General features: G+C 45.0%; 1 protein-coding gene across 1 annotated transcript; it reads right to left on the reverse strand.

Moving 5' to 3' along the window:
• Positions 1-6,975: 6,975 nt before the first annotated feature.
• Positions 6,976-8,354, reverse strand: Tcim (transcriptional and immune response regulator). Its single transcript, XM_021655712.2, has one exon. The coding sequence runs from the start codon at positions 8,211-8,213 to the stop codon at positions 7,890-7,892; it is 324 nt and encodes a 107-aa protein (XP_021511387.1). The 5' UTR covers positions 8,214-8,354; the 3' UTR covers positions 6,976-7,889.
• Positions 8,355-9,492: the final 1,138 nt, after the last annotated feature.

A 9,492-nucleotide genomic window follows, 5' to 3' on the forward strand; every position in this document is an offset into this window, starting at 1 on the left:
AGGATAAAGCAATATGATTTTTGTATAATATATATATATATATATATATATATATATATATATATATATACACACGCACACACACACACACACACACACACACACACACATATGTTTCCTCCAATTAAAATCAACGCCCGGTAAAGCTTGGTTGGTAAAACATAAGCAAGACTTTCCTTCCTGGTTCCCACACTTCTCAAGCACAGATATGGAGCTGGCTAAGCCATTCCATTGATTGTGAAATTCTTCCCCTATAAGGTAAGACAGATAGAGTTACTTCTGTGGGCAGCACGGCCTTTTCCTTGTAGAGGAACTTCCCTCCCCTTGTCATGCTCACCCGAACGAAATGCCCAGACTGTGGCAATAACTGGTTGTGATAACACTCAAACTGAAGAGGCCAGGACACAGTGTTCAGCTGTCTTAGATCTGTACCAAGACATACAGAGACTCTATCAAAAACAACAGCCCGGAAGGTCAGGAAAGCTGATTTCCAGATGGCCAGAGAACTTGTTCGCTTCCACTGAAGGACGGCAAGCTGCCATGCTTAAGAAAAAGCAGGCAAAGTTCTTAATCGTGGTTGTACACCCTGGCAGAATGCTCTTTCAGCTTGAACCATGGCTCTCGCTGATGGGCCACAGTGAACACAGCCCTATTTTGACGGGCTGAAGAGATAGGGGGATGCCAGTGTACATCCAGAGAGTGCGGTAGATACCACAAACAAATACCTGTGTTGAAGTGATATCTGTTCATGTTAAAACTAAACAAACACTCATGAAGTGCCTATTCCATGTTAAGCTCTATGCTGGAAGGGTTTGTACAGGTTAACCAAGAGCAGAGCTTACACACCCTTCTGGGCAATCAACCAAGAGCTTAACTGTAGCATGGGTTCTTATGCCAGACATACCGCAATCAAGAGAAACAGGTACAGAATGGCATGCCCTCAGTGGAAATCCATACCGTTGGATTTCATACCGTTGGAATATCTCAGAATATGACTGTATTTGGTGGGAGACCCTGAAAGAGGAAATTCAATTAAAGTAAGATCAGTGTGTCTGTGGCTTAGACGTTGGAGAATACAGAAGACTTGGGAGCCTGTTGTCTACCAGCGACAGCAGCCCTGACCTCACACACAACCCACAGAACCGGGAAGAAATAAACGTCCCCGGTTTAAGCTAATCAGTCAATGGCTGCGTTAGTTATGCTTTATGTCACTATGACCCAATCCCTGCCATGGCAGCTTAGGAAAGAATGATTTACTCTGACTCATGGTTTTGGACTATGCAGCCCTGGAGGGAGGCACCGTGCTGTTTCAGGGCAGAGGGAGAATATGAGTTTGCCGTTTGCATTGTGGTAGACTGGGAAGCAGAGAATGTACCAGCATCAGAGTCCGTTATAACAGATTGCCCACTGCTGGTGCCTACTCTTTGGGAAGAAGCATTCAAAACCTAAGTCAGGAACATTTCAGATTCAAACCAAAGCCATGGCGGTCCTAACAAACTAGAAGATTATATTGTCACCACCGTGTTTTGACCATTAAGTGGGTTCAATAAAGCATAAATAACCTCCTCCAAATTCTATGTAACTAATCAAAGGCTGCAACAGGACTTGAGCCCAAACCTTCAAGAACCCTATTGCCCTGCTTGGTTTGTCTTTCCACCGTCTGCCATAGAGTATGCACATGACGCTGGCTACCTGTCGCCAGAGAGGGTCAAGGTGAGAATAATCAGAGACAGGTTTGGTCTTCAGCATACTGTCACCTCTGGTCGCTTTGTCCGTGCCAATCTTGGGGGTCCTGTGACCCTGGCTGACTGTCGTCCTCCCTGTAGGATCTCTGTGGATGAGGAGGGGAGTGATTCCATGACTTATGATGCATAGACTCACAGAAGTGACCGTTAAATGGTCCTTTTGAAAAGTCTAAGTTGTCTGAGCTAAGGTGGAAACTTCTAGGATAGCAGCAAGTGGGAAACAGGTGAAGAGGGAGAAAGGCATGCTCTCTTTTTCTTTCTTTTTTCTTTTGAAAAACACGGTGATTGCTAGGACTCTATACTTTGTGGACTTTCAATGATGATGTAAGCCCTAGGGACTGGTACGATCCGGTTAGATTCCTCACAGCGGAGAGTCAAGGTAATGGTGTTATTTGGAGTAGATATGATAAGAATGAGTCATTGATGATAAGGGACAAATCACGCTCTGGGGCAGTGGTTTGCAGACTGTATGGAGGCGTGCACCTGGGGATGTATGGGTGACTAGAAATGAGCTGTGTCTTTACAGTGAGCACAGAGTGCTAGTTTAATCTAGGTCAGCGGTTCTCAGACGACCAAGCAATTGCCGAGCAGAGGCAGCAGGGTCCATCCCCAGAAACCGGATGGTTGGAGCCAGCCTGGATTTTAAAGTGTTCCCCAGATGTTCCGATAAGAATAGGCTTGCAGGGGAGTACCCGAACCTGGGCAGTGTCAGTGGGGAAGACTCCCCCAGGCCAGTGGGGTCCTCCCAAGCCTGTCAAATGTTAACAGAAACTCTAAGGGTGGATACATTCGGAGGATGAGAAGAGAGGGTGTCTGGAAGCAGAACCTTCTGATAGACGTGCGCATATGCCAAATGTCGGACCAAACCCAAAGAGAACACAGTTCAGCAGAGTGGAGGAGATAGCCACCCACTCTACAATCAGGAGTGCCCCCCTCAAGACAGACTCTTCTGAGTCGTATGTTTTCAGTGATGACAGAAACAGTGGGCTAAGAAAAGCCACAATGCCGGGAGATAGATCCTGGTTCTTGGCCTTGCGTTATGAAGGACCGGAAGACCCAGCGTAACCCAAGAAGTGGTTCAGTGTCGTTTTCTAGAGCTGGTCATGGAGCTTTGTGAATGCTCAGTCTTGGGCTCTATGACCAGAGGGTTTGGAATCGGAAAGGCACACAGGTGATCACAGCTCTCCCATCAGGGGAGGTGGGCTCAGTGACTCTGCCCTTGCTCCAAAGTGGAAGCGAGCGAAAATATTAACAGCCAGCCTGAGCAGGGGCACCGGCCATCCAGAACAGACAGGCGACCCACACAAGGCACTCTCCCAGACACATACACATGACACAGGAACATACATGAATATACAGCCTTACACAGCTATATGGACACATACGTACACTGACACACTCACGCAACATGAGTTCTCACCCAGATACACACATGAAAACACACATGAATACATAGTCTCACACATCCACATGGACACATGCACACACAGACATACCTACATGCACACACCCAAACACAGATAATGCGCGTGTGAATGTACATTCTCACACTGTCATATGGACACATGCACACGTGATACACATGTACTCACAAGGTACAAACACAGACATGGACACACTCACAGGAACATACCCATATATGTCCTCTTCCAGACACATATGCATCCACATGGTACAACACGTGAACACACATTTTTCACACAGTCTTCGGACAAAGACACACAAATATTTACTCACCCATGCAGACAAATGTGTATACAAATGAATACAGACACATACACAGACATACATATGTGAACATACATTCTCTCATGGACACATACATAGACACACACATGGGCTCATATAGATACACACACGTGCATACCGTGAACAAATACAAATAGACACACATACACATAAACGGGCAGTCACATAGCCACATACACAAACACATAAAGTTGTAAAGGCAAAGGCGCACGTGTGCATTCACACAACCACAAGAGCACACAACAATACAGACACACATACATGTAGACATCCTGTACATGCGCAGACATATGCAGCCATGAACACACACACAAGCACATAGACTCAGACCAAGACACACAGGTATTCATGGGCACACAGCCACACATACATGCAAATGTAGCCATACATACATTTACACTCAAATACAGACATACATGCACACAGGCACGTATATAGCCACAAGACAGACACACATATGATATGCATTCAGACACATACCTAGATACACATGCATGCACATATAACCCACACACATACACATACACAGACACACATACATACCCAGACCTATATACAAATACAGACTATCAAGTCTTGCACACAGGGAACAGACATCTTTACACACAGAGAGAGAAGAGTGTGCACACGCACATAAATACATACACACACACAAGTATGCACAGTCATAGCCATGGTTTCTGCTTCCTGTTTGTTTAGAGCCTCATCAGCCCCCTACCATGAAGCAGGCTTTCCCGCCTTGGCCCACACTTCTAGGTGTCTCCTGTATTTTTGCCTGGAGAGAGGATAAGATACAAATCTAACCCTCCAATGAGCTCCCATGCATGAAGGGTCATCTAAAACCTAGGCCATGCTGGGAACCTGTGTGCAAACAGATGCCTGATGGACTCTGCAAGGATTTAGAGGCCCCGGGCAGCGGCCCTCCCTTTAAGCTGGCAGATCCAACTTTTCAGGGAAAGGTCAATTAAATTCAGAGACTGTGACAGTGGAGGAGTGTGCAGGTAGACGCGTAACCTCGACCTTCATCAATAAGTCCCATGTGCTGCACAAGGCTCCTCTGCCTGTGAGCGGGTCGCAAGTGCAGGAGACAGTGAGCTGTGCTTTCTGACGTGAGAAATCTGGTTGCTGGGAAGCGACTTGAGGAGTGGCCTCGGCTCCAAGCTGGCAACACCATCCTACCTTAGCAGCGTGATACCACCAACATGATTGACTAGGACCTGTTCCCCACAGTACGCACACAGACAGAGGCAGCTGGAAACAGAGCGGCTGGCAGAAGCCATGCTTTTCCATCTTTCCAGTTAGCTAGAGAATCAGTAACTATAGAGGAGGGGGACGCTTGGCCTCTCATGGTGACTCGGTCAGAGCTGTTGCTGGGGTGTGGAGACTGGCCTTCTTGGAGTTGTATGTCACTGGAAAGTTTCCCCAGTGGCTGAAGCTCATTTCTCTATGTGTGGGGGGATACATAAGTGCAGACAGAGCTGCTCTTATCTCTCACATCACAAAACGATTTAGGGAATTATCTGGCCACGGGTACTATGTTTCAGCAAAAGCGAGTTATTGCTATGATGCCAGTGAGTTGACAGTATTAATGAGCTGCTGAGCCCTTTGTGATATCATTTTTCTTTTATTACAACAGTATCTCACCACTGATTTGGCCCTCCCTATATCAGAAGTAGAACTCAGGACTGAACTAACCCTCCTTTGCGTTTTTTAAGATTTATTTTTTTTATGGTGTGTATATGTTTGCATCCGTGTGCGGGTTTGTACAAGTTAGTACAGATGGCTGCTGAAGCTAGAGATATCAGACCCTTGGAACTACACGTAGTTATAAGCCACCCAACACGTGTCCTTGGAACCAAAACCTCTGCAAGAACAGCACATACTCTTAACTGCTGAGCCATCTCTCTGGCTCCACAGCTCTCCTTTTCTGATAGTGCCTACTTTTATCTGATACTACATAATGTTTCTTATGCAGTTAAAAACCCTCTTGTGCAATCACACTGACTGCTCTGTGATCTCCCGCAAAGAGAGGAGAACGCTTGTAAGGACCTGCTGGAGAAAGCTTTGTTTTTCTCCCTCTCTACGGAAAACGACAGCAGCAGACGACAGAGCTCTGTGTGTGTGTGGTGAAATAAACCCACAGGCTAAGATCAGCATCTGAAATGTGCTTCCTCCAATGAGACTCGGGGAGGAATGGACAGCTTGATGCCACAAAGCAACTCTTGCTGACCCCAAATTCATGCTTCTCCTGGCTGTTCCTCAGGAGTGGTAGAATGTCAAGCATGGGCAGCCATGCCCAGCTCTGTCTTTGAAAAAAAAAAAAAAGTACAACTTAAAAGTTTTTCATGGTGGTTCCCACAAGGAATAGGAAACTTATTCTGAGCACACACGGGCCGGAGTTATCTAGCTCAGTGTGTAGCATGTTGAGGGCTAGGCGATGGAGCAGAGGACCTCTCCACAGCCCCTACTTTCATAAGCCTGTTCTTGCCAACTGGGGAGACTATTCTGTTCTCTGTGAAGGCCTGCCTCTGTATGTTTTAACTTCTTTTGGTGTTACGGTTGATTTTGAAAATCTGATGGAGATTAAGAATAATCCTCCCCGAAAATTTTCACACACACACACATACACACACACACACACACACACACACACACACACTACTAGAATAATTCCCCTCACCTTCTTTTTTATTTCCTGGGCATAAAACCCAAGGTCTTGCACATTCTGGCCAACTGAGCTACAACCCAAGTTAAGGGTCCCATGGACTGATTAGTAATGACCTTCAACAACTTAAAAATTAATAGATGACTATAGATTTTTACTACCTTATCTTCTTTTTATTCTTTTATTTACTACTATTTTCACTGTTTTTATCTACTACTTTATCTTCTTTGTATTTAAAATTCTGGCTTTTAACCCTCCTAAAAGATTTCAGATAACTCATTTGTTTTGATTTACTGTAGTCAGCATTTAAAAAAAAAATCTGGAGACTATTTTTGCCTTTCTGTTAAAAAAGCACAGAGGGCATTGGTGTACTCCTCCTCAGAAATGCTTTATTATAAATTATGCTGCAATAAGGAAAGAGATGATAATGATATAATAACCCACAAAAACTTCATCATAACTCACTCTAACTTCAAAGCATACTGTCCAGGAAGAAATAAATGGATACACACATTTATTTCTGCAGTGACAGAGGAGAAATTTAACAAACATGAAGATATATAATGGATATATAAAAGTGATGTTGGCAAATTACTCTGTGGGCAACTATATCATTGCCGGAAGGTTTAAAACAGGGCAACGAAATATTCTAGACACTTGGTGCAATCATTTGTTTTGGGAAAGTCTGGCAGTCAGCATAAGGCTGCTCTGAAGGTCCCTTTAGCTTTAAAGCCAGCCCTTTAGAAAAGCTTAGAATAATAAAAACTTATGATCCTGTTTTTCCTTGCGGACCAATCATTACAGACCATGAGAAGCTAAGTTGATCATAATTTATTAGGGCTATGTATCACTTGTATAATAAACCATAGCATCTTTCTAAAATCTCCCATACTCACTTCCCAATGCTTGCTGCCGTGTCTGCATTACATTTAATTCGATTGTATTTTAGCCTTAGCCAGAGAGTAAGAAAATTACAAAATTGTTCACAGTACTTCAGATTTATGAAGGGCCCCATTATTTCAACTTTGTGCAAACCTGTTTGAAATGTATACAAATCCTGTAGAAACATATATATGGTGAGGTGGGCTTTACTGGGCTGGGCAAGGCATCCAGTTCCTTGACTTTAACACCAGGGGACGCACTTTCTTAGGCATTGTAATAAATGCAAGCAGTCAATTACTGATCTCTAAGAATTGAAGTTTAGCCACACTTTAAACATTCAGATTTAAAAAGCAAAACTTCAGTAAAGCATTTATGCTTGATATCCCTCCTCCTTCCTCCTTCTCCCTTCCCACTCTGATATTTTTCAAAAAAAGAAGGAAAAGAAAACAACTAACAAACCAAATAACAACCACAAAAACCAAGTTAGGTTTGAGTTTAGTCTTAGGGTCTTGCCGGTGACCCTGAGAGTGTGCGTGCACTCAGTCCCCACAAATGTCCCGTCTGTGCCTCTGCCGTCTTTGGCTGCATCAGTCCTTTCCTGCTGGGAGAGTTCTCACAGCCTGCTGGAGGCACTTGGCTCTCAGTATGACAGCTCAGGGCTGCAACGAGTTGGAGTTTATGTCGCTGCTGTGTTCTGTCCCTTTCCATCCTCGGAGTCCTGTTGGGAGTCCTGTTGGAAGAAGCGCTCAAGCCTTTGCGCAGGACGCTGCCTCTGCCTGGGCTGGCAGGCTCACTGGGTCTTTAAAGGTCCATTGGTGGATAAGCTCACCCATCCTGCTAGGCTAGGCTCAGTGCACCTTGATGGAATACTTCCGCAGTTTGAGAAACTGGAGAAGCTTGTCTTTTGTCCTCTTCTTCAGGGCCATCAGAGCTCGTGTTTTCTCCTCCAGATCTTGATCGATGGCAAAAATGATCTTGGCCCGCTCCTCTGCCTTCTTGTCTCCGGAGTTCCTGAAGAGCCTCTGCAGGGACTCCTGGTCTATGTTTTCAAAGATGTTGCCCACAGCTTTCTTGCGAGAGGCTGTGTCGAAGTGGTAGCCGTGGATGGACGGGCTCACACGGAGAGACGAGGACATGCTGGCAGCTTCTTGGTGGCTTCGCTTTGCTTTCATTGATGTGGGACTTCCACAGCTCAGCTTGGGCCCTTCCAGGGAGTCTGTTGTAAAATCAACCCTGGACTGCTATTTAAAGAGTGAACAAAGCTCCCGACTCAAATTACACTGGTGACGTCACATTGATCCCAGGGAGGGAAAAACCACAGGACGTTAACAGTTGAGTTGCCAAATATCTGGCTCAGGATGCTGGAATGCATTTCAAAGCCGCGTTCAGTGATAGCTGGCTACTGGCTTCCCCCTTTACATCCCAGATGGCAATGTATCCTAACAGACCTTTCCCTTCCAGAAGCTGAAACCAGGAGAGAGAAAAGGAGACAAGAACACAAAGGCTCAAAATCTCCACCAACAAGGAGTCCTGCCAAGCTCAGGGGACTTTCAATCAGTACAGAAGTTTTGAAGTGCGGACCAAACCCTGGCAGCCTGGGTCTGTGTGCCCTTTGGGTGTCCTGTCAGGGAAAGGGGGGCTTGCTGAGCGGGGGTGTGGAAGTCAGGGAAAATACCTTGGAGGACATTGGATTCTAGAGCTAAAGTTTTCTGACAGAACGCGACTCAGCCCGGAGCCATGAATCTCAAACTGTGTACAGAGCAATCTGCAATCTCTGCAGGAAACTGCAATTTAAACAGTAATAGCAGCAGACGGCAGCTCCCTATCTTGCATAGGTAGTGACAGCCACAGCTATCCAAAAGCAGGGGGCAAAGGTTAATGGGGGTACTTTTGAGTACTTGATGCCCACAAGGAATGAGCTGATGTTTTGTTTTGAGGGATAGTTTGGAATCACTGAGCATAATGAGAGTGGTGCTATCTTCATTACGAGTTTTAAGTTATTACTTTTGCTATCCACAGGACTCAGATACAAATAGCCACCGTATGCTAAGTGTTATTTTCAACTGACCTAGGTATTCCTCTTTATGAACCAAATGTCTGCCGTGCTTTCTGGTCCTCCAAGAAATCAGAGTGAGCTTTTATTTCCTTTCACATATATTCAAGAAAATAACACACCTATAACCCTCTCTCTCTTGGAAGGCTGAGGCAGGGTTGGCAAGCTGCAGGACAGAGTGACTTGCACAGCAATAGCCTGACTCAAAATTAAATTAGATTAATAACGTAGAAATAAAGCCACTATTTTACCTTCATAAGGCTTACATATTACTAAGAGAAAGGAATGGGAAGTTCTTGTGTATAATCTTCATGTTACCTAAAAGTAGTACCTACTATGGATAAATCTGTACCAGAGTTGCATGAGCATGCAAGGGAAGGGAGGACTGGGTTTTGTAG

Source organism: Meriones unguiculatus, chromosome 4 (genome assembly GCF_030254825.1).
Source record: "Meriones unguiculatus strain TT.TT164.6M chromosome 4, Bangor_MerUng_6.1, whole genome shotgun sequence".
Taxonomy (NCBI): domain Eukaryota; kingdom Metazoa; phylum Chordata; class Mammalia; order Rodentia; family Muridae; genus Meriones; species Meriones unguiculatus.

Bases quoted from the DNA above. Each gene is read 5' to 3' on its own strand.
- Tcim (XM_021655712.2), bottom strand. From the start codon at position 8,213: ATGAAAGCAAAGCGAAGCCACCAAGAAGCTGCCAGCATGTCCTCGTCT.